General features: G+C 35.3%; 1 protein-coding gene across 1 annotated transcript in view; it reads left to right on the top strand.

The window, feature by feature from the left end:
* GUCY1B1 (guanylate cyclase 1 soluble subunit beta 1) overlaps positions 1 to 24820 on the top strand; it is a 48291-nt gene that overhangs the window by 17803 nt on the left and 5668 nt on the right. Inside the window, exons 3-12 of the mRNA XM_063309696.1 lie at positions 6625 to 6725; positions 8141 to 8259; positions 12039 to 12236; positions 16388 to 16618; positions 17686 to 17802; positions 18858 to 18991; positions 19637 to 19834; positions 20980 to 21217; positions 22189 to 22329; positions 23038 to 23192. Coding sequence (XP_063165766.1) covers positions 6625 to 6725; positions 8141 to 8259; positions 12039 to 12236; positions 16388 to 16618; positions 17686 to 17802; positions 18858 to 18991; positions 19637 to 19834; positions 20980 to 21217; positions 22189 to 22329; positions 23038 to 23192 — 1632 coding nt within the window. The remainder of the gene's footprint in view (positions 1 to 6624; positions 6726 to 8140; positions 8260 to 12038; positions 12237 to 16387; positions 16619 to 17685; positions 17803 to 18857; positions 18992 to 19636; positions 19835 to 20979; positions 21218 to 22188; positions 22330 to 23037; positions 23193 to 24820) is intronic.

The following is a 24820-nucleotide window of genomic DNA, read 5'->3' as shown; positions in this document are numbered from 1 at the left end:
CCCTCCCCATCTATATCATTACCAGTTTTTTTTTTTTTTGTAAATCAATTTAGCTAGAACTGAAGTACCTTCTAGATTAGGAAGAAAAATATAAATATGACAATCACGTATTGCAATTATTCTGCAGCCATTTTCAAAGGAAACCTCATGTAGACATTTAAACTTGCTGCTATACTTCATGAAGGTTTTCAGAGGAAAGCCCAGCTGCAAATGGGAGTTTTCCAAAAATAGCTGCCCTAGGATAGTTCCAACCAATATATTAAGAATTTCCAATCTACTTACCAAAATCAGTATGTTAATGATTAGATTGTAGGATTTGCAAAAGTATTCTAATAGTTCCTTAGGCTTATTACTAAAATTTGACTGATGCTAGTTAAAGGTAGAAAGCAGCTCTGCAGTTGAAAAAGATTTCAGCAATGTTTTAAAACAAAACAAAAAGTTTGGATACATATCTAATAGAGTCTGTTTAAGTCTGTTTTATTTGACAGATATATTGGAGAAAATGAATACCTACTCTATTTAACAAATATGCTTCTTGGGTTGATACACATAATTTTCAGAATGTTTGAAGCCAGGCATGGAAAAGAAACCATTTTGGCTTAAGCGTGTTGTGGCCTCAGCTAACATTATATCCTTGCTCTTAGCCTCAGTACCACAAGCACCTTTGTGGTATTTGAAGCGTGCCACTATCTACCATTCTTTCTTATCATCTTAAATATTAATTTACTCAACTGCATATAAGTTTGATTTCAGACTGAGATTACAGAATGCAATCTGTTTGTAGCAAAGAACAGGCTGATTGTATATGTGTGCACAGTATGTATACAAATAATGTAGGGCAAGTCTCCTTTAAATTGCATTAACTGGAATACAAAAAAGAAGCACTGTATGCTTCACTGATTATAGAAGAACCTTTGATTGTATTGATCACATCAAACTGTGGAATGTGCTCAGAAAAATGGGAATCCCAGAACATCTCATTGTACTCATGAGAAACTTATACACATGTCATGAAGCCACAGTACAAACAGAACATAGTGAAGCAGACTGGCTCCAGGGCAAGGGAGTGTGACAAGGCTGTATACCCTCCCCTTATTTATTCAACCTGTATGCTGACTGTATGTTAAGGGAATCTGTATTGGAAGAAGATGAGCGTGGCTTTAAAATTGGAGGAAGAGATGTTAAAAAATGTCAAAAACCTGCACTACACTGATGACACTACCCTGATGGCCAAAAATGCAAAGGACCTGCAAGCTCTAGTAATAAAGTCAAGGAGCCCAGTGAAAAAATGGGACTAAAATTAAATATAAAGACCAAACTAATAACAAGTAGAACAACCAGCTTTAGAACTGTCTATGAAGATGTTGAAGTGGTAGATAGCTTCTGCGTTTTAGGATCAACCAATATGCTGTAGACTAGCACATGGTAGAGCAGCTGTGAAAGCCTTGGAAAAGATATTCAAATTCCATGACTTGTCAATACCTACAAAGATCAGAATCATGCAAGCCATGGTATTCCCTGTGATATTCTATGGAAGCAAAAGTTGGGCTTTGAAGATGCAGGATAAGAAAAATACTGACTCTTTTGAACTTTGGTGTTGAAGAAGACTCCTGAAAACACTGTGGGGAGCCAAGAAAACAGACCAGTGGATCATTGACCAATTCAACCCAGAGTTCTCACTCGAGGCCCAAATGACCAGGCTCAAATTATCCTACTTCGGACACATTATGCAAAGACCTAGCTCTCTGGAGAAGACTCTAATGCTGGCAAACATAGAAAGAAACAAGAAGAGAGCAACCAGCAGCAAGTTACAGTGGCAATAGGATGCATTGTTGGTAGACCTGTAAGACCAGGTTAAGGACAGATGGTCATGGAGAGAATTTACGTTGTCACTGAGAGTTGACAACAACTTGATGGGACATAATCATTCAGTCAAGGATATTTTATGAGAATAATGTGAAATCAGAATAGTGTTTTATAGAATAAAATAACATTTCCATTACCAAATAATTGGTATGAATATTTTTTCAGCACTGGAGCCTCTGCAGCAGTTTTCTTTTTCATTCAGTTTATTATCATGTATCTTGCAGCTTTTAAATTCGCTTCTCTCCATCTCCCTTTCCTTTTTTGGGGGGGGGGAACATGCACTATTGCACTCAGAAGTGGATGATTCTGAGTGCTTGAGCTTTTTATCTTAGGCTATCAGAGTAAAGATGTTCAAGGCCTCAGTTATGTCTGATTTCTAAATCCTCTGCAGTGTTTCTCTTCTTAGGAAACAATCTGAATTCCCTTTGTGTGCCTATACATATTTCTATTTGCATGATGTTGTGCATGTGGAACTACCGGTGGGGGATTGGCAACTTGAGACGTCTCTCCGCAATCTCAGCAGTAGACCGGGCAGCATGGACCTTTTTTGGGCTCAGGCAGTCTCACTAGAGCCCAGAAGTGTTCTACGGATTAAGGATAATCCCAGGAATCACCCCATTTGTTCTCCGAATGGCTGGACGCATCCAGAAGACTGCAAAACAGCGTTTAGCGATCGACTGATAAGCTAGCAGCTGGTGTGATTGCCATTCTTTCCTAAGGCTTGCTGAAGCCTCAAATGGACTCAAAAGCTGCCCACCCCATTTCTAAAACACCAATTACTATTTTTTGTTTGTTATTAAGGAAAGCCTTTTTGCAACAAAGAAATGTGGAACCTCTTGGTGATTTTCATTACTTTTGGAAGTTATTAATTTGTTAATCTGGCTTTTAAAAAATATTTTCTTTTTCTCTCTTTTATTTCAAATTGTATTGTTGGATTTAAAGACTTTTGACTGTTTACTGTTATTTTCTTCAAAGTTTGAAGGATTACAAAAGAATTACCCACTTTGTTGAATTTGCGGAGCTGAGCTTTGATCTACTGTATCAGATTAGAGCCAGTTTGGTCTAGTGGTTAAGGTGCTGGGCTAGAAACCAGGAGTCTGTGAGTTCTAGTCCCGCCTTAGGCATGAAAGCCGGCTGGGTGACCTTGGGCCAGTCACTCTCTCTCAGCACAACTCACCTCACAGGGTGGTTGTTGTGGGGAAAAGAAGAGGAGGAAGGAGTACTTGGTATGTTTGCTGCCTTGAGTTATTTATAAAAATAATAAAGGCGGGATAGAAAATAAAAATAAATAAAAATATCTGCTTTCGTTCCCGTGAAAACAGCTTTGTTTATTCTCACTCCCCCACCTTCACTTTCATGTCTAATTAACATAGCCTTTTGCCTAATATCCAGAGGCACTAAAGGGTGCCATAACATTTTGTGGAGGGATATGGAAGATTTTAAATATATATTTAAGGAGTTCTACGTTAAGGTTACTCATACCCTGGAACACCTTTTAGAGCTTGTTGAAATTAAAGGCTATCAACAAACTGAAAAGGAGGAAGATGACAGTGATGAGGGTGAATGTTATTTCGAGAATAATGTTCCTGTTTCAAAGAAGAAAATGAATAGTAACAACTCAAAGCCAAAAAGTGAAGGGGAGAAGATTCACCTCTGGAATGTCAATTTTGAAGAAGGAAAAGCTTTGGGAGTAAAGGGAATGGAAATGGCTGCACTCTTAGAATATCAAGACCAAAGACAAGATTTAAGCCTCAAGGGATGGAAGGTCTTTGACGATGAGTTGGACTTTACATGGCAGGTCGAGGTTTGCAAGGAGAAAGCCCTGTGTGTAACAATAAGTATATTTCATTATTTACATATGTGCAAAGTTGCATAAAAGTTACAATAAACAGGTTTATGACAACCTCCCCTAACTGGCAGTGTGAATTATTTGCAAAGATTACGTTTTTGAAAGTTAAGTATAGAAGGCAATGTAAAAAGGCAAGGAGGGAGGGAGATAGATAGATAGAATAGGCAGATATTAGAAGCATTGGACTTCAAATATTGAGGATTCAGCAGTGACGTAGCCCATGATACAAGTTATTAAAAGTCCCATAGATATCAAATGTAGAGGGTTAGGCATGTATATACTGTAATCATTCTTCTGAAAGTGGCTTAAAATCCCTAATTTGCTATACTCTTAAAAATCATTTAATCTAATTTGCTATACTAAAATGCTAGACTCTTGAAAATCATTGAATCTATGTCATGAAGCTTAGATTAAAAGGGAGATTGCAAACTACTACATCACATGAATTTACAATTGCACTAAAATGAAGTTTACATTCAAATAAAACTTGTCCATAAGAATATTTTTGGAAATGTCTCTGATGTCTATATGTGTATTGTCGTCTCCCCAGCCTAGCAGAATTGGGTCACAGGTTCTTTTGGATTCTGAAGCAATTACCACACTGGTACGAGTACTGAAGGCTTTATTTCAAAGTGTATAAGAAAAATAACATAATAACATAGCATGAGAAGCAATCAAAGTATATTCAAGAGTACAATAACACAAAGTAAAAAAAAAAAGATGGCCTCCTGCCAATCAGGGAACTCAAAAAAGATGGTGGGCAGACCCCACTGGTTAAGTCTGCATAAATTTTCCATCCTATGGGAATTTCTGACTAACATATATCGGCTTTGAACCACCATTACTCATACCTGCTTTTGGTGGTGTCATCTCACTGGATTTTGCCAAGGCCAAAGAGGATGTTTATCTTATCTTCTTTTTGGAATGCTTTGCATAGTACCAGCTGGTGATGACACCATCACAAGGTTAAGGTGTATTTTTTTCCCAGTATTCTGGATTGGAGATGAGAAAGATTATCCTACTTTATATGGGTGTGCCACCAAGGACAAGGCAAAGCAAAGTATACAAGAAGATAACTCTTTAGTGACTAAAATAAATGCTTGCTTGAGTCTGTGTTACATGGGAATATGAAGTTCTATACTGTATATAATGTACCTAAGAGGTACATACGATTATCCAATTTCTCCTTGCTAATCTTCCAGTAAAACAATTAGTACTGTAATAGAGTCTTCTAATTCCAAAAAAACAAAAGAAACAATAGTAACCTTTAGTGTACTTTCTGCTCAGGAAGGAAACATGAAGTCCTTTGGGTGACTAGCTTTATTTTTTAACTCCAAATTTAAATGTGCATAATGATGCTTGTGAGAATTGTAGACATATGCTTGAACTTAGCTGGGAAAATGGTTTTGTATATAAGAGATATTTAGCAATTAACAGCAAAAGCTAACACAACTTATTTCAGTGGGCATGTTAGATTTGTAATTTGGTGAAAGGAACAAGGAATAATCTTTTCTTAGTCAATTCCTTGGATCATTTTTAATGAATGGCTATTCATTAAATAGCGATACAGTTACATGGTACATGTAGATTGTCCAGTAGTTGATTATTATAGAGATGCATGAAATCATTAATTATTTACATTTTTTAACCAGGGGCAGCATATTCAGAGGACTGCATATTGATGTACATGTTATAATTTTTCCAAATACTTAGTTACTGCTATTACTGTTATTTTTAACTAAGAGCAGCATACTGCAGGTTCAGTAGTATCCTGTCTCAACTTCATGCTCTAATACTTCTGATTCATGGAAAACAATGAAGGCAGGTATGGAAACCTGCAAATATAGCTAACTTAACAACTCCCTGTATTGTGATTTGACTTTTGTTTTTAAGATTTGCTGTATTTTTAAATAAACACAGTAAAGAACAAGGTCTAATTTAAAACAAGAAGACTAATTTAGATCAATATCAAAATGCATTTTTTTAATATTCCAAATTGTTATTCTAGACCCCCTGAATCTTAATGGTGAATTAAACATCACCATTCAAATGACAGGATTTTTTTTTCAGGAATCAATGCTATTTCTTCTCTTCCTTTTACTACCAAATAAAATTTCACAGAGTTTGAGAGAAAAGAGTCACACATTCACACTCCTGTACAGAAATTTGTGAATTGTTTAAATAGTTTTATTTTCATAATGCCATATTGTAGTACATGTGTGTGTATAGGAGGACCTATTACAATGAGAAAGATAGAGAAAAATGGCCATCTATCTGTTTAAAAATTCATTTATAATTGAAAATTAGTCCCAAATTAACATGCCAATATTCATTCTCTCAGTTGTTTGCTATGGATAAGTTTTTTAAAAAAAAAACATGGACTAAAATCTAATTATGAGCCAGTTTGTTGTGGTGGTTAAGGTACCAGGCTAGAAACCGGGAGACTGTGACTTCTAGTCTTGCCTTAGGAACAAAGCCAGCTGGGTGACCTTGGGCCAGTCACTCTCTCTTAGCCCTAGGAAGAAGGCAATAACAAACAACTTCTGAAATCTCTCCAAGAAAACTTCAGGGACTTGTCCAGGCAGTTGCTAGGAGTCAACACTGACTTGAAGGCACAAAAAAGAAAGGAAAAAAAAAGACTAATTTCCCATTATGGTATGTTATGCTATCTTCCCTTCTCTTATGTTATATTCGAGATTCTTCTACTAAAGTCAAAATATGACATCTATACTTCGTTTATTCCTTTTTTCCTTCAGGTTAATATTGTTACTTTGGGCCATATCATATCTTCACTCCTAGCACATTTTCAGCATTCTCAGCAACTCACAACTGTGATCCTTTTTTAAAAAAAATGTCCAAAATACATCCATTTTTTAAAAGTATGTGTATTTTACTGTGCTTTGTTCTAGGAGAGAGGCACAACTGGATGAAGAAGGGCAGTTTCTGGTCAGAATTATTTATGATGATTCCAAAACATATGATTTGGTTGCTGCAGCAAGCAAAGTCCTCAGTGAGTAAATCTGGCTTTCCTTCAGTGTTGCTTCTCCTGAAGGATATGCTGCAATTTCAGCCAGCTAGGCCATTGCCTTCCTTAACTTGTCTCAAGGCAAGTTACAAGTGGTTACAAGTTACTGAAAAGATGCTTTTTCTATAGTCCAATCTGGACTATTATTTTTTCTGTGACTTGGCAATGGTACCGTGCAGACATTCTTAGAATGTTTATTTCAAATTAAGAGCAGGCCTCAGGGATGCTAATGAGCACTTTCTTTACAATACAGATAGTGGGCTCAGAGGATCATTTTTTCTCTGGAGAGGCTAGACTTATATTAATGTACCTAACTGCTGTGATCTCAATATTGGTGCCCCCTTCACTGGCTGATTTCTGCCATTTAATTTTAAATGAACATATATATGTACCATATATGTATATACACACACAAATGCACACACACACATCTAATGCATGTGAGCATTTAACATCACATATAGTAAAGGTAAAGGTTTCCCTTGACATTAAGTCCAGTCGTGTCCAACTCTAGGGGGCAGTGCTCATCTCCGTTTCAAAGCCGAAGAGCCAGCGTTTGTCTGTAGACACTTCCGTGGTCATGTGGCCGGCATGACTACACGGAATGCCGTTACCTGCCCGCCGAAGCGGTACCTATTAATCTACTCACATTTGCACGTTTTCGAACTGCTAGGTTGGCAGGAGCTGGGACTAGCAACAGGAGCTCACCCCGTCAAGCAGATTTGAACCGCCGACCTTCTGATCGGCAAGCTCAGCAGCTCAGCGGTTTAACCTGCAGCGCCACCACATCCCTAACATCACATATAGTTTGTTCCAAATTGTTGTGTTTTGAAACAGCCTCAATTGTTTGTTGAAATTGTAGTTTGTTAAATTGTAGTTTGTTGAAATTAGAATCGTGTGAGACAGAATGCAAGATATGTATGTGAGCCTCTCAACCAATGGAGGTATGTTACATAACGTATTTTGCATACCACTGAACTGTTATTTATTATAAGCTTCAATTTAGAAGAACAAATGTTTGTGCATATATATATATTTGAGAATTTTTTGGGAGAATTTGTTTCACACAATCCAGCCCACTGAACCTTGAGGCAATTCTTGAAGCTCCTCTGAATTATAAGTGTGAGGGTTGTCTTACTTGAAATTTGTAAAATGCTTTAAGTTCTCATAACGATTTTAAAAGCAGTTTTGAAAAGGAAACTAAAGAAATAATAGGTACATTGTGTCTTTCTAGACTATAATTTGCTAGATTCTTTGTGGCATTGGTTGACGTTATTCTTTTTGTTATTCTTATCTCTTCATCAAGGCTGTACTATGATTTCTTGTTTAGCAAAGAGCATTGACCTGGACACTTAAAAACACAGACAACGTATTTGTTTGTTTATTTGTTTATTTTGCAGACCTTAATGCTGGACAAATCCTTCAAATGTTTGGAAAGATGTTTTTTGTGTTTTGCCAAGAATCTGGTTATGATACCATCTTGCGTGTGTTGGGATCAAATGTTAGAGAGTTTTTACAAGTAAGTTATCTGAGACAAATCATCAATGGGCCTGCTCCAGCACAATTTAACTTGAAAGGTATATGCTGTGGTACTATACACATTTACTTAAATGCAGGAATATAATTTATCAAATCTCTGGATCCAGAATCGGAAATCCTTTCACTCTGGCTATTTTTGTAGGCAGCAATTTTTTATTTGCTATGTTCACCAACCTGTATCGAAAATATTGTCTTGATACTTTGCACTTAAAAACCAAAATAATATACCTGAAGCTTCAGTTTTCCACCTAATTAAGAAATTAGTGGAAATTCTGAGAAGACAACATCAAAAAACAACTTGTCTACCATTTCCATTTCATTTTTGTTGTGTCCAGATAATGCTATAGTTGTACATAAGTGACACATCTTGAGATGAATAACTTCTACTGCAATAAGAACACACTCAATTATAACTAAACTGAGTTGTTTTTATAATATACTATATACATTTATTCATATGGGGATTGTTTTAATCCTGTTGATGACACTTCATAGCATCTAAAACTGGTATTCTAATCATGTAATTTTTCTTTTTCTGTAGCTCTGTAGACAATATGTCGATGAAGATTCTCAGTCATCCAGGTGGATTTATCTGCAGATTGAGCCATGGCAACTGGATTTCTTTCTTTTTGACTGAAACATTTATCTGAAGAAGCTGCTTGGACAAGCAGCGAAACGTTTCTACCAAAAAGAAAGAAATCCAGCTGCCATGACTCAACCTACACACTCTGTAGACAATAAATAATAATTTATACATCAAATAGCATTACTCAAAAACTTGAGAAAATGTGATTTTGTCCATGCTTTTATCAACCTTTCATTCAAAAATGCAACCATCATGTTAAGTACAATTGTTTAATATGATGACTTCTAAAATATATATCCTGTATATAATGTGAGATGAATATATTGCTAAAAGCAGTGCTAACGCACCATGTGAAAGAGAGCAGCTAGTCAATAAGTGCAATTTGAGGAATCCCAAGGGTATTTTTGTATTAACAGCATAAAGGAAAAATCAATCAAACAGAGAGTGGTGGTTAATAAAAAATACTTTAGGGAGCAGTGTAGTGGTCTACTCATATTCTATTACTAACACAAATATACAGTCTCTGAAGTTATAATATTCAAAAACATGCCAACATATCAGACAGCTTTGAGCTTTAAAGTTAGGTGCCTCACATGCATATCTTTAAAAACACTGCTATTAAAGATGGCCAGATATAAAAATGAGCAAAGCTTGTATATTTCCATCTACTTAAATTGAGTTTTCTGCACAGTTATTAAAAACACAAACCTTTATCTTTACCAGAACGTATCTAACAAGAAAAACATGGTTGTGCTTCCATATTTTTCACTAATAGTTGAAACAAATGGAATGTGTATTCTTTCCCACTCCTTTGATGAATTGCATAAAAGCCAGAGGCTGTTACTAATAAAAACAAGCAGGTAGTTATTTAGCAACTAATTGGAAGGACTATTAGTAATCAGATATATGAATGGAAGTGTTGCAGCCATTTCCTGTCCCTGCATCTGTAAGAATAGTGTGGGACATACTCCTCCTTAGCCCATGTCACCAGCTGCCATACCATAACATTCTAGACCAGTGAACCTCAAACTATGGTCCATGGGATTGTAGAGCTCCTCTGAATCATCTTCATGTTTAGCGCTAATCATCTGGCCAAAGTTTGTTCACTGCCTCAGCTCTCACCTCCCAGGTTCATCATCAGTTAGTCAATCAGTGGTTCATGAAAATAGATCAGTGGCTAAAAACCACTTGAGGTATACAATTGAGTTTTAGTAGCAACATGAGTACTTAGATTAGGAAAACTGATAATAGTGAAGAGGTCTTAAGTTACCACCTGTGCTGTGCTAAGTGGAACCATGAAGGAAGCAAAAGGAAAAAAGAAAAATATGAATACGATAAGGAACATTGAATATCTAAGAATGGGGTTTCATTGGTTGGAAATCCACTTGCTCATCACCTCTTAGTATGCATAGATTTCTTCTTAAGAATATTCTCAACCAGCAAATTATACTAAGAGATTGTTGTTATGGTATGGGTATAAAAAAATTGCATGAGTTAATTTTATTTTGGAGAAACAAAAATTGGTGTAAATAATGGAAGAGATAGGAAGGCATAACAAATACAACTATAAACATTATCTTATTCCCTAAAAACTCCCATGCTCTTAAAGACAAAAACATAGGAAGGGGAGTTTAAATGGGAATATTTGTTGCTATACTTAGGCTTATAAGCCGCTTGATCATAACCAGATCTAGGTGGCTTACGCTCCCAGTGTACATTTAAGAGGTTTAAAAAACACAGCCAACATAACAGTAACCCTTGCTCCCATTGTGCAGCACCATGGAACAAAAGAAAAGTAAATATAAGCAGTACTCATACTGCAGGAGTGACCCCAACTGTATCAGCCTGCCTATGCCTGGTGAAATAGCCAGCCATTTTTCTCTTTTCATTTCTCTGGTGGAAAAATGGCCTCAGTGGCAATTCTTAGAGCCCTGGCTTCCTGCCATTTTCCCACCCCCAGTCTCCCTCTGACCCTTGAGTTTCTTTTTGCTGAACAATCAAATCTCTGCTTGCCCCTAAGAAATACCATGGTGCTTAAAAGTTCATGATAATGTAGTTTTTCTGCCTTATCAGAATAACCCATATAGATGCATATACATGGGTTTAATAGGTTGGCAATGTCATAATTATATGTTTTCAAATGCAAGGAATTCCCATTTTAAATAAACTGTTATGGCATCATGAATTTTGTATGTTTTTATAAATACTTTTCCCTCTTTGAGAAAACGTGAGATATAATTTCAAATAATAAAACTGAACTCATTTAAATTTTTGTTCCAATTCTGGCAAAGTTTCTGTCAATATAATCATGTTGACTATGAAGCTTATTATGAAGTGGAACACACACAAATCTAAAGTAAGTAATATATCCAATTTTTCCTTAGAGAGTAAACTTCTCCTTAGGCTGTTCTATTTTATTATCCCACGAGCATATCCTTTAAATAGTAAGGTTTATAACTGGTGAGTTCCTGTACACAGCTCATTGTATTATAATGTATGTTATTTTTGTTGCTGTATTTTTAATTAAAAACAAAATAAAATTCCATGGAAAAAAATCTCTTCTTCTTTTGGATACATTTGAAACAAGCAAATATGTGAGGGAGGAAATGTCGTGCCTAAGAAATTAATTCACGAGATGCTTGCTTCTTTTGGAGATATCCCAAGATGAGGCTTTGCATAACTCATAGGAGACAAATTCTTATCTATTTCCAAAGTTTTGAAGATTTGCAGGTATGAAGCATGGATCAGATATGACATTACATATAAAACCATCTTCATTCCTTACTACATATACATCAGAACAAACATTAACAAAATATAGCAGCATAAAATTCAGGAGCGGGGATAAATGTAAGAAAGACTTATAATACAATAATTTAGAACTGATGGAAATGTTCTTGACATGGTTACTATGTGGATGTTTTCCTTATGCTATCATAATGAAAGTAAGTTAATGAAAGTAAGAGATCCTTGCAAAGTAATTTCCAGTCGAAGTAATGTTTTCTTGATTTCATTTCTTGCAATATGTGCTTTCCAACACCTTTACGGGTTTATTTTGTATATAAAGGTATACTCTGGAAGCTATATTTACCTCATCTTGAGCATAGTTTCTCTAGTGAGAATGCTAGAAAATTAGATTACAACATTTTCTTATAATTAATTTTTTCCCCCAGAATCTTGATGCTCTACATGACCATCTTGCTACAATATACCCAGGTATGCGTGCGCCTTCCTTTAGATGCACAGATGCAGAAAAGGGGAAGGGCCTCATTCTGCATTACTATTCAGAGAGGGAAGGGCTCCAAGATATTGTCATTGGAATCATCAAAACAGTTGCTCAACAAATTCATGGAACAGAAATAGATATGAAGGTAAGTTTTAAGATAAAGTCTCCCCAATGGTTGATATATTACAGATTTGTAAAATTACTTTATAGCAATTTCTCTCTCTTTTAAAATTAAACATATTTCCAAGATACTGTTTTCCCGTTGTTAGGGACAAAATATTGTGACAATAGATATTTCATCATTGCTTTGTTACTCTATTTACAAATATTGATGAACTACACCAAATTTGTCTCAGTTTGAGCTTTGCCACCAGAACAAATTGGAGTTGGGCTGCTCACCATTGATGGAAGCTGGCTAGCTAGGTGCTCCACAAACAGCCTCATACCTAACTGGCAGCAGAACAGTATTCCCACCTGAGATACCACTGCTAGTTCTGTGCTGGTTCACTGGTGGTTCACTGGTGGCACCAGTGGGCCACTTTCTATTATGAGCAAGTGCTGTTCTTCAAACCAGACAGAAATGAGTAAATGGCAGGGACCAGTCAGGTACTGTTACGTCAAGTGGCCACTTACAGACTGAGAACTAGATGATATCTGTACTGTAATTCATACTGTACTGCCCTATTTCTGGTTTTACCTTTTAAAGTGTAAATGTCAGCTGTTTAATCTGGACAGGATGGAATGCACATGGGGGAGATGATAACTGATTAGATAAATTGATCCAGTTGAATTAAAACAAACAAACAAACCATGCTATCCTCACAGGTTAATTGGTTTGCCTAAACATATGGGATGGGAGAAGCGTTAGTGAAATTAGAAGTGGGATAGGATGATACCTATTGTTTAGTTTTACTCTGAGAGTCCTTTCTAGATAAGAAAAGTCAATCATAGATAAATTAGATAGCTTTACTAAACAAAGACTATGCATCCTCCCAGAGCAGGTGGTATAAAACTGTGCATCGTGTTGGCTACCAAATACTATTCTAGAAGAATGATACAATTTAAAAACAATGACTCTAGCCAGCTTACATTTGTTTAAACATTTAAAAGCAAAGAACAATAGAAAAATGCACACACACAAACACAAAAACAACACAAGACAGAAGAACAATGATGGCAAAGAAAATAAACCCAGAAGGCAACAGAAAGAAGGGGCATCAATCATCTACTCCAAAGGCCTGGGCAAAGAGCCAGGTTTTTAAGGCCCTTCAAAACACCAGCATATTATTATAATATTAATAATATTATATTATAGTCAATATTATAATTAATAAGTGCCTGCTTAGGCCTGCATCTTTGTGTATGAACTTTTTTTTCTCACATCAATAACTCATGCATATATTAGGAAAATGTAGAAACAGCAAATATTCTTGCCTTCTGGGGGTAAATAATCATATTTAATATACTCTAACAATACATGTTACTACATAGCTTAAATCTGAAAAAGCAACAGGAATGAACTCTTCCCAAGAGAGGAATGTTTGAACTCTTATATACAGCAGCAGAAAGGCATTTTCAGAGCCCTTCCTCTCTTTCATTAGCTGAGCGCAAACTTCTATTTTACAGAAGATCTATTTTGCTGCTGATCAGGGAAGGCGAGTCAGCTGCCTGTTTGAAACCTGATGGGCGATTTGTCTTCATTTTTACTGCTGTTGCCATGGTGAATGACTTCGTAGATGTGCTGGTTGCTCTCATTTGCTAGCTAGCTCATGGGGGGAGATGAATTAAAGTTTATTCCAGGTTGTGTCACTTGGTGGTGGTGTTCTTGTATAGCTTCTTCTTTAGCATGTCTTTAAACTTGCTTGAAAGCTAATAAAATGTAGACAGTTCACAGAAAGGGAGTTATTTAGCTTTATTTTCCAGCTCACTGCCACTGGTTAGGCTCAGGTGTGTGTTTGCTTTCTTAAAAAAAATCTCACAATCTAATATTGAAGAGAAGATAGGGATTCTTAGTCCTGGGGAAACAAAGTGAGGCATGGAACTGGTTATTCAGTATGATTTTGACACATTGGAAATTGGAATGTTACCAAATTTGTTAGGAATGGAAAATACAAGTTTTTGCAATATTTAATATTTTAGAGCTTATAGGTAAAAAAGATTATTACATCTAATTCTAAGGTATCTTTTAATACAGTTATTACTCTATGTAAGTTTGGGTAAAATTCCTTGAAGTGATCCTTTATACCAGCAAGACATATTTTTTTAATCCTATCAAATGCTTAATTAGTTCAATGTTCCATCCTTCTTATATTCTTATATTATGCATTATATTATTGAATATAATACAAACATCTCTGTTAATTTCAGTTGTGCTTTAATGTCTTGTTTTTCACTTTTCTGCTTTACTCATGACCTTTCTTCTCCTAGTTTAATACACATATCCTTCTTAAGGTTGTCTTATATTAATTTCTGTTATAAACCAATAACTATAAATTGCATCGTAACTTTGCTGTTACTGAAACAGGAGACTAGCAGAACACTAGAAGATGGATTTTACCAAATGATGAAAGTTTACAGTGCTAGAGTGTATTGGCATCAGCTTTTGAAACTGCCTAATTAAGTGGCAGAAGGAAGTTGCTGTTTTCTAAATGATATTCAGTTTTTTAGTTTGGTGGTAAAAGAGAGAGGGCTTTGGACAGAAGATGACTAATTTATTTACTAGTGTTTTTAATATTTCAGTTATACTGTTTTTGAAAACTTTCCAATTTTAATAGGTCTACAGCACTTAATTTATGTCTTTATTAAAACTCTTTGATCAGTAAAGGTGGTTCCAATAAGTCATAATATTTTAAAAAATATTAAAAAGCTCTTAAATTCACATTTTAAATATCAGGCATTTCGCTGGTAAGCACTAGCAGCAGCAGCACCCTCTTAGCCTTCTCTAAAATAGTGTCTGCTGTGACATGTGCATGACTACCCAACTAAGATAGTAAGGCTTATTTCTCCAGTCACAATGTTTTATTACTATTTTAACCAATAAAAATGAATGAAAATTTTGTTAACTAGATACAGTTCAAATTTTAATAGTGTATTATATAGCTGAAAAAAGGATATTTAAAAATTTAAGTGAGAGTGCAATCCATGTCTACTTAGAAGTAAGGTATATTGAATTTAATAGGATTTTTTCCAGTATCCTTAGGCTGTTTTACCTTATCCTGTCATAGTTTGTCAGTGCTATTAAATGAATAGTTTCATGCCAAGTACTTTATTTTCTGCAATGCAGTTTATGTAAATTCACTGGAAGGTCATGAATTTATGGTATTTGTATTAATTTAAATAACAGTGAGTCACAGGTAGTTCTTTTAATTATGGAGCAACCCTTGTTTCTTAATGTCTATGAGTTTCACCTTCTTGTTTCCTCTCAAAGCAACAGTGCAGATACCTTAAACAATAGAAGCAAATCTGGCTTGCATCCAGAGACCTGTTTTTCACATGCCAGAATACATCAGTTGATACATAGATGATAATTTCTTCCTTCTCAAGCAGAAGATTTATACAATCTGACGAGAAACCAGAATACAAATTAAAAATTGCTACTCTTCTTAAACCTTTAATTCAGGGTTATTGGATTCTGTGTAAGGGCCTAGAGAGAGATTCCTTATGAATATGGGTATGTGAAAAAAAATAATACAGTGGATGAAAAGGGATTTATATTACGACCGGACGTCTGCTTCACAAAACCATATTGTGAAAATGCCCCATTTAGATTCAGTGGAGTGCCAATAACTTAAAACGATTATATTTCAGAGCAAAAGCACATTGTCTTCACTGGCATTACTCTTCCTTTCTTGGTTTAATATACTAAAGAAGCACTGGAGGTATTCAAAGTATTGCAGAGAGACCTAAGTATTCTAGAAACCAGAGATTCAAGTTGTCAAGTTATTCTTAATTGTAGGCAAGGGACTTTATGGAACCTATAGTTTTCTATGCTGTAAATCGAATCTTCCAGTGACCCTCTTCTCCTGGCAGATCACTTGGTCTGAAGAGCAAATTGCGCTTCAAAAGTAGGCTCTCTAGTTTTTAAGCCATCATGCATGGCATTTATGTCATTACTTCATTGTTCGGGAGTATAATATAATAACACTGCCGGGAATTCTAATTTAGGTCTGTTTTTTATTACTCATGCACTTCAGGTTTCTGGAACGGAATTTAGTATGAAAGTTAAGAGCAACACTTGTTGCTGAAGAATAAAAATAGGCTGGTGTTGTATTATCACCTTTTCTTTATTATGTTCAGGTTGTTCAACAAAGAAATGAGGAGTGTGACCATATTCAATTTTTAATTGAAGAAAAAGAGTCTAAAGAAGAAGATTTTTATGAAGACCTTGACAGGTTTGAAGAGAATGGTACTCAAGAGTCTCGCATCAGTCCATACACGTTTTGCAAGGCTTTTCCTTTCCACATTATATTTGATAGAGACCTCGTTGTCACTCAGTGTGGAAATGCAATATATAGAGTCCTTCCCCAGGTAAGAATTCTTGTTTTTCCTGCAAAGCTTTTGAACCCCAGCCTTTCTACCATCCTACTCAAGTGCTACTATTCACTTTTTTATACCAGTTCTATTATTCAACAATTTGTATGCACTGCTTGGACTATGAAATATATTTCACACTTCTCCCTTTTACCATTATATCTGATTCTGCATACATAAAGTATCAGTGATCACCCTTTTAAACACTTCTGTTTAAAAAAAAACATCAGTGCTGAAAAACAAGCATAAGCCTTATTTGGCATACTGTGGCATCACATGTGTTAAACTGTTTTCATTTTATGGTTAGCTGTAGCTATGTTACCTTGCTGAACCTTTTTTTGTTTTGTTTTTAATTAGCAAAAATTCAGTAAGCCAGCATTTCAAAAGGTTCTTGTTATTTCCTGCCTCTTCCTGCCCCCTCCCTTTTTTTTAGGTTGTTTTTCATAAAATAGGACAGTGCAGCACATTCATTTCCCTTGGTTTTTCATCATAAAACTCTTCATTATAAAGAGTACATTTGAATGTATTTTAGCCTATGCAGCCTGAATCAGTGTAAATACAAACCGTGAGAACAGAGCCACTGTTAAGGTAGAAATGGCCATCACTTTCTAGATAATAATTGTTGTAATTATAAAGTGTTGCTTGAATTGTTGCTGTAGATTATAGGACACTATGTTAGACACAGGGATGTTTTAGTGCAGTGATTCTCAACCTTGGCAACTTTAAGGATGTGTGGACTTCCCAGAATTCCCTAGCCAGCATGCAAGGTTGAGAAACACTGCTTTAGAATATTTCCTTGCTCAATGCCATTGAAGATAGCATTCATTCCTTCATCCCAGAACTTTGGACAGTGTGAACAACTCTTACCCAACTTAAAGAAAATATTCTTATGCAAAAATGTCCACATGTAATTGTATATTAATTTCAGTAACATATGGATACTAATTCACTACATATTATTGTATTAATCAGGAAGATAGAACATAAGGAAATAGATTGCAATCACTAACCAGAATTTCTTCAAAGTTTTAAAATAAAATTTATCTTCTTTACTTATATTTCAGCTCCAGCCAGGGTATTGTAACCTATTATCTGTATTTTCATTGGTTCGGCCTCATATTGATATTAGTTTCCATGGAATCCTCTCACATATCAACACAGTCTTTGTGTTAAGGAGTAAGGTAATCCAAAACACATTTATTTGCAATTTTTCAGTTGGTATCTATTGAACTTAGAAGAAGAAAAGACTCTTAAAAACTCATATTATTCTGAAAGGGCAAAAAACCTTTCAATCCTATGAAGACTGAGTGGCTAGGGATGTTTGGACTGCCCAGATATGAGGATATTCCATCTTGGATCTTGGATGGGGTTGCACTTCCCCCTTCAAGATGGGGTGTGCAATTTGGGTCTTTGTGGACTCAAAGCTCCTGCTTAAAGAGCAGAGGGCAGCTGTGGCCAAGAAGGCCTTTGCACAGCTTCATCTGGTATGCCAGTTGCGCCCTTTCAGGGGGCCCTTCAGATAGTCACTCATGCCCTGGTTACTTTGCAGCTTGACTACTGCCATGTGCTCTACATGGGGCTGCTCTTGAAGTCCCCCTGGAAGCCCCAACTGGTTCAGAACGCAGCAGCGTGAGCAGTGATGGGTACCTCTGCTTCGCAAGCTGCACTGGTTGCCAGTTTGCTTCTGGGTAGGATTCAAAGTGCTGGTCATTACCTATAAAGTCCTATGTGGCATAGGGACTGGTTATTTGAGGCACTGCCTATTGCTCATAGTATCTGCCCAGCTGATTCTTTCATGCAGGGTTGGCATACTCAGGGTTCCTTTGGTTAAACAGTGTCGTCTATTGGGACCTTGGAAGTGTGCCTTCTCTGTAGGAGCGCCTGTCTATGGAATGAGGTTGCCCCCGAGATCCAGATGGCTTCTTCACCCAGGCCTTTGGCAAGGGAGAGTGAGACCCTTGCTTTGTTTCCATCCAATCTGTCATTCTTACCATCTTTTTTAAAATCTTTTTTTCTTCCTTTTAATGTGTTATTGTAATTTCTTTCTTTTGAATGTTGTGACCACAACAAAGTCAGGTTTAACAACAGCAACAAGAACCCCTTTATCATATTTGTTTAGGTAAAGGTAGGAAAAACAGAAATGAAAGCATTAAAGTGCTCTGGGGGTGCACATGAAGGCCCAGCTTACGGCAATGGCACTTTTCACTGAAGTTCTTTTTGTTCTTTAAAACAAAAGGAAGGTCTCTTGGATGTGGAAAAATTGGAATGTGAAGATGAATTAACTGGTACAGAAATTAGCTGTTTACGCCTGAAAGGTCAAATGATCTACTTACCTGAAGCAGATAGCATTCTTTTTCTTTGTTCTCCAAGGTAAGCAGATAAGATTTGTGTGTGTGGTGCATTTGTATTGCTACAACTAGAATTACAGCCTTTGAGATCAAACAGCTGTGATGCAAAAGGTTCTGTTTGTTTTAAATTGCCACATTAGAAGCTCCCTTTCTGAACAAAGTCGGGATACTTGGTGAGGAGGTGATTAACCATTTTCTCCTTGCCCTGCATCCCTGTTTAATGTCCACCGCTCAAGCTGCTGATAGTATCACTGCTGGGGAAAGTATCGAAGGTATAATAACACTGACAAAAAAAATTAGGCAATAGAAGTATGGGAGGTAATCATTGAAGTCCCTTGCCCACAGCTGTTCTAATTGTTTAAAATCAAAGTCAAAACAAGAAGGATGTTGCCAAAGAATCAGTTTTTGCAGCTGAATAAGGCTAATGATGTTAATGGATGTTTTTAAATACCTTGAACTGCCTCTTCTCTATAGAAATGTGCCAGTCATATTGTGTTAGAGGGATAGAAAAGTACAATATTAATAAATTATTAAATGATGAAATAGAGGTATTGTTACTTTTTGGCAATTTAAAAATACTTGCAAAACAGATGAATCAGTATTTTTTATGTAAATGCTGGAGAAATCTTGTTCCATCATTTTCTCATCTCTCTTTTAATTGCATTAGTGTGATGAATCTGGATGACTTAACTAGAAGAGGGCTGTACCTAAGTGACATTCCCCTGCATGATGCTACCCGTGATTTGGTCCTTTTGGGAGAGCAATTCCGAGAGGAATACAAACTGACACAAGAACTGGAAATATTAACGGATAGGCTCCAACACACTTTAAGAGCCCTGGAAGATGAAAAGAAGAAGACAGATACGTAAGATTTAATCTCCTACTTTAAGTATGAAGTTATAAAAATGGTTAATTTTTATCACTCTGCTGTCCTCTATTTGAAGGTTCATAAACAACTTGGATTCCTAATTGTCTCCTAAAGTCAATGAAAATACTCTAGATAAAGTAACATAAAACATGTTGACCAGAGAAACACAAAAAATATGACTTGATGAAGCCTGAGAATAGTTAAAGCCATTTCCAGTTCTTGCACTCCTGTGACCTATATGTATATTTAGGTCCCCATTTCTCCTATCAGTCTGAGTGGATAAGATTCAGGAAGATATAAATGCTTGAATACAGTGAAGATATTTTAATGTCATCCCACTGATTACGGGATCTGCAGCATTTAAACTTTCTGAATGGAATGTTCATATGCAGTTTAATCACACCAATTACTAAATATTTTTGATGCTTCTTAATTTTTTTTAAACAAGACATGGTACTGAACTCTATAATAAATGCATACATCAGCCTTCACAAACTAAATGCTTTCCAAATGAGCTGAAATTTAATTCCCATAATTTGCAGTCAGCATTGCCAAACTGATTTCTAATTATGGGAGTTTAACATATCTCAAGGATATCTGTAATTGAAAGCTTGGTGTGCATTGTGGCTAATACTGACCTTGTCATGCAATTTTTGCCTTTATTAAACTTTTTTCTGTTGCAAAAATCATTGTGCATTAAATTCAAATAAATAAAGAAAAATCAAAAACATAACAATAAGTGCAAGTGAAATGCTGCAAAAATTTTTAGTTGTTGATAATATAGCTATTAATAAACATTAATAAACATAATAATAGCAATTTAACCATATATTTATTCAGCAGAATATAATTTGCCTACATTGTGCTTAGTTTATATATTTATATTTATTATATATATATATAATGTATTATTTATATTATACAGTATATATAATATAAATATATATATAATGAATTTATATATTTATTACATTGCTTGTGTTAGAAAGAATGTTTCTAATGCAAATTAATGCCTGCTGTAGAACATACTAAGTTTTTAAATCAGTGAATATTAGAAGCTAATATGAAAAATTGATTGGAATAAAATTAATGTACTTCTCCTCATTTTTTGTCCTTTGCTACCTTTACCCAATCTTACATAGGTTATTGTATTCCGTGCTTCCTCCATCTGTGGCCAATGAGCTGAGACACAAGCGTCCTGTGCCAGCAAAACGTTATGATAACGTGACCATATTGTTTAGTGGCATTGTTGGTTTCAATGCCTTCTGCAGTAAACATGCGTCTGGAGAAGGAGCCATGAAAATTGTCAATCTTTTAAATGACCTTTACACAAGATTTGATATTCTGACTGATTCACGAAGAAACCCATTTGTTTATAAGGTGAGTATCATATCTCATTTCTGTTCTGGGAGAGGGTAACGCTGTATAAGGGCCAGCTTATAACCGACAGTCAAGATATATATGGCTGAGCGTATTTCTTCACATATTACAAACAATAGAAGCTAGAAAAGTAGATTACAGATTCCAAAACATTTTGGAACGCCTCTTGGCAACTTTCCTAGCATGGGCTTGCACAGTCTGGTGATATGCACCGTGTTTACAGTCTGAATTTGAATTCCAAGTCGGTTTATCATGAAACAGAATGAAAGATGGGCTTTGGTCGACAGATTGCTAGAGCTTTGTATACAGATACATTCAGATACACGTAGTAAGTTCTATTCTAATCTTTTTAATCATAGGAAAAATGATAATTTTGAGTCTTATTGTATGCCATAGTGGGTTGAATATTATTCAAGAAAAGTGTTTTAGCTACTGCTGTAAAAATAGAATAGATAACAGCTTTATTCCCCAGAAGATTGTTGTGGTCTGTGGTCTTGCATTTTTTTCTTTTTGTGGCTTATTGGTAGACGTGCATTTTGATGTACTTTCTAATCCCAAACTTATTTTTAAATAACGTTTCTTGGCCATGCTGGCAATTGAAAGCCAACAGATCTGAAACCAGCAGTAAGATGGAAAGGAGTTACTTTGGGGGCACAAAAAAGTGCTAGGTTGGTATGGAAATTTAATCAAGTCTTCCAAAACCTGATACCCTTCATATGTGTTGAAAATACGTCTCCCATAATTAGTGCTATAAGTGTATGTTCTGAGGATTTTAGCATCTCAGGATTTGTCGAAAATGGGAAAGGTTGGGTAAATATGTTCCATATTTGATAACTGTAATAATAATAATCTATCTAATGAAATGATACTGCTTTAATGCCAGATTTTTTTCTGATCAAAGGATACTACTTTACTGAAATAAGCAAAGAAAGGAAATATCATATATAACTGCCAGATTTATGTTTTGCTAGGTTGAGACAGTTGGAGACAAATATATGACAGTAAGTGGCTTGCCAGAGCCATGCATTCATCACGCACGTTCTATCTGCCACTTAGCATTGGATATGATGGAAATAGCTGGACAAGTTCAAGTTGATGGAGAATCTGTTCAGGTCAGTGATTGGCAACATGTTATTGGATCATAGGGTTTTTATTATGGTGCAAATTCATCCTTGACTTAACATAGGATCAACTTTCAGGTTTGTAAACTCCAAAAAAACAGGCAAGATGATGGCCCAGATTATAAGAAATCTATCTGCTACTTATTTACTCACTGATTTCTTGTGTCTATATGGATAAAACAGTTCCTAAAATTGAGGGTTCATAAATATAAAATTGTGGAGAAGGAGAATAAATCTTATGTATGTTAACATGCCTCTATAATATAATATTTTAATTTATCTTGAAATAGATGGATTAATAGACTAATATTTCTTTGCAGTGCTTCATCAAGCAATTGTCTACATTTCTAAATACATAACTTTACCTTGCCATATTTAGAGAAAGTGTAAATGTTTTAGGAATTACAGTGGGAATGATTTTCTAGTTCAGTCGTGTACATGAAAACTTAAAATAGTAGACCTAGATATGCTACCTTTCTTCTAAATTTGTAATGTTGTGTTATATACTTTGCAATATTAATTCAGTTAAAATTAAGCATAAGGTTAATATTGAATTTTGTATTTATAGTGTTTTCCCATTGTTGACTAATAATACTATTAATCTACAGTAGTCTAATATGTAATCTTCAGTGCTGCATACACTGCACTTAAGCCAACTTGATCTCATTTTATCTTCTATTATTATTTTTTTTATGAAAGATAACCATAGGCATTCACACTGGAGAAGTAGTCACAGGTGTCATTGGCCAAAGGATGCCCCGTTACTGTCTTTTTGGGAACACTGTGAATCTCACAAGCAGAACAGAAACAACAGGGGAAAAAGGAAAGATCAATGTGTCGGAATATACTTACAGGTGAGAAATTAAGTTTACTTTTTTATATATATAAACGTTTATATAAATGTTATTAAAAGTTTTAAAAAGAAGGTAAAAACTAACAAAAACTAATATAAAGTAAATAAAAAAGGAAAAGAGAAAGAAAAAAGTGCAAAGAAAAAAGAGGAAAAGAAATATAAAGAAATCTAAAGAAGCTTCTTATTTTCTTTGGAGCAAATACAAGTATGATTATAAAATTATCTCTTTCTCTCTGATTACAAAAAGAAAAGCTTTATTTTTTTCTATTATCTATTTTCCCCCTTAATCATCAAAATCATTTCATTTTTTTTTTCTGTTTCATGCAAAAAGTCCATAAGGGGTTTCCAGTCAGCAATAAATGTAAATATCTTTTCTCTAATCATGGAAGTAAATTTAGCCACTGCAAGTTCCACCATCTTCACCAACCATTCCTCTATTGAGAAATTAACTATACTGATGTCTCTGTATCTATTTCCAAATTTTAAGTAATTGTTCTTAGAGTGCTTTTATACAATTTACTCCTAGGATGTTTTCTTTCAGTTTGCACTAAGTAAAGTTTATTTTTAAGTTGAGATAAATTCCTGGTGAAATACAGATACGCTCATGTTGTTTTCTTCATAGCAATATGGAAGTAGTTCACCATAGTCTAGTTTACAACCTTAAATTTCTTTTACTTCAACTAATACACGACTTCTGATATAAAAGGTTTAGATTAAAAACCTACTGTTGCACAGAGAAATCATACAATCATTTTCAAATAGTCTGGTTGGTCTATTTAATATAATTTCTGACAAATATAATTTAATCTTTAAATGTAAGCCAGGATACTAAATTGTCAATAGCTTAACTAGGGATGTGCAAAATATTCTGTGCATGGACCAGCAATGACATGTACTATTACGCAGATGATGGCTTTGGATGACCAGGCATTCAGCATAATGGAGGATACTGGATTTCAGTGTCTCTTCTATCTGTTTGCCTATCACTACTCTCAGATACCACCATAGGAAAGTGAGTGGTGGTCTCCCTTTGTTTTGTTTTACTTTGGTATTGTCATTCATTTTTTGACATTGTACATTGTATTTTCTTGGACCTTTCTATTTAAGGACCCTTCAGGGTATTATGAGTCTATGTATTCTGCATATGCTCTTGGTTCCTGGTGATACTGAGATTCAGGATGCCTGTTGCAATAAAGTATGTGTCTTATCTTCAAAGAGCCTTTGAATGCTCCATAATCAACAGAAGAAAGAGCAAAATGCACTTGCACACTTAAACTTGCTAGCCATCATCAACATTACTGGTGGTTATTGTTTTTCTCAAAAGCTTTTTGCTAATAGCTTGCTTTGATTTGATTGACTTTGGGAAAATTTTTGGCTTGGGTGTCATTCATTCCTCATTGCACTCTAAGGATTCTGTTGTGCTTTTTGCTTGCAGAGAGTGTCTAAAAATGTAAAAAGATGCTGTGTTAGTTGGTCTGCTCTGTTTAGGGGTATGTGTACATTCTGATCATGCTGTTATGCACTGTTGATTCAGTCCATAGTATATTTTCCTGCAAAGGTATCTGATCTTGTCAATTTGCCCCATTTGATGCAGTTATTGTGAAAGCAATTGTACTGCTGAACAAGGCT

Source organism: Candoia aspera, chromosome 8 (genome assembly GCF_035149785.1).
Source record: "Candoia aspera isolate rCanAsp1 chromosome 8, rCanAsp1.hap2, whole genome shotgun sequence".
Lineage (NCBI taxonomy): Eukaryota > Metazoa > Chordata > Lepidosauria > Squamata > Boidae > Candoia > Candoia aspera.
This window is presented reverse-complemented; position numbering and strand designations above follow the sequence as displayed.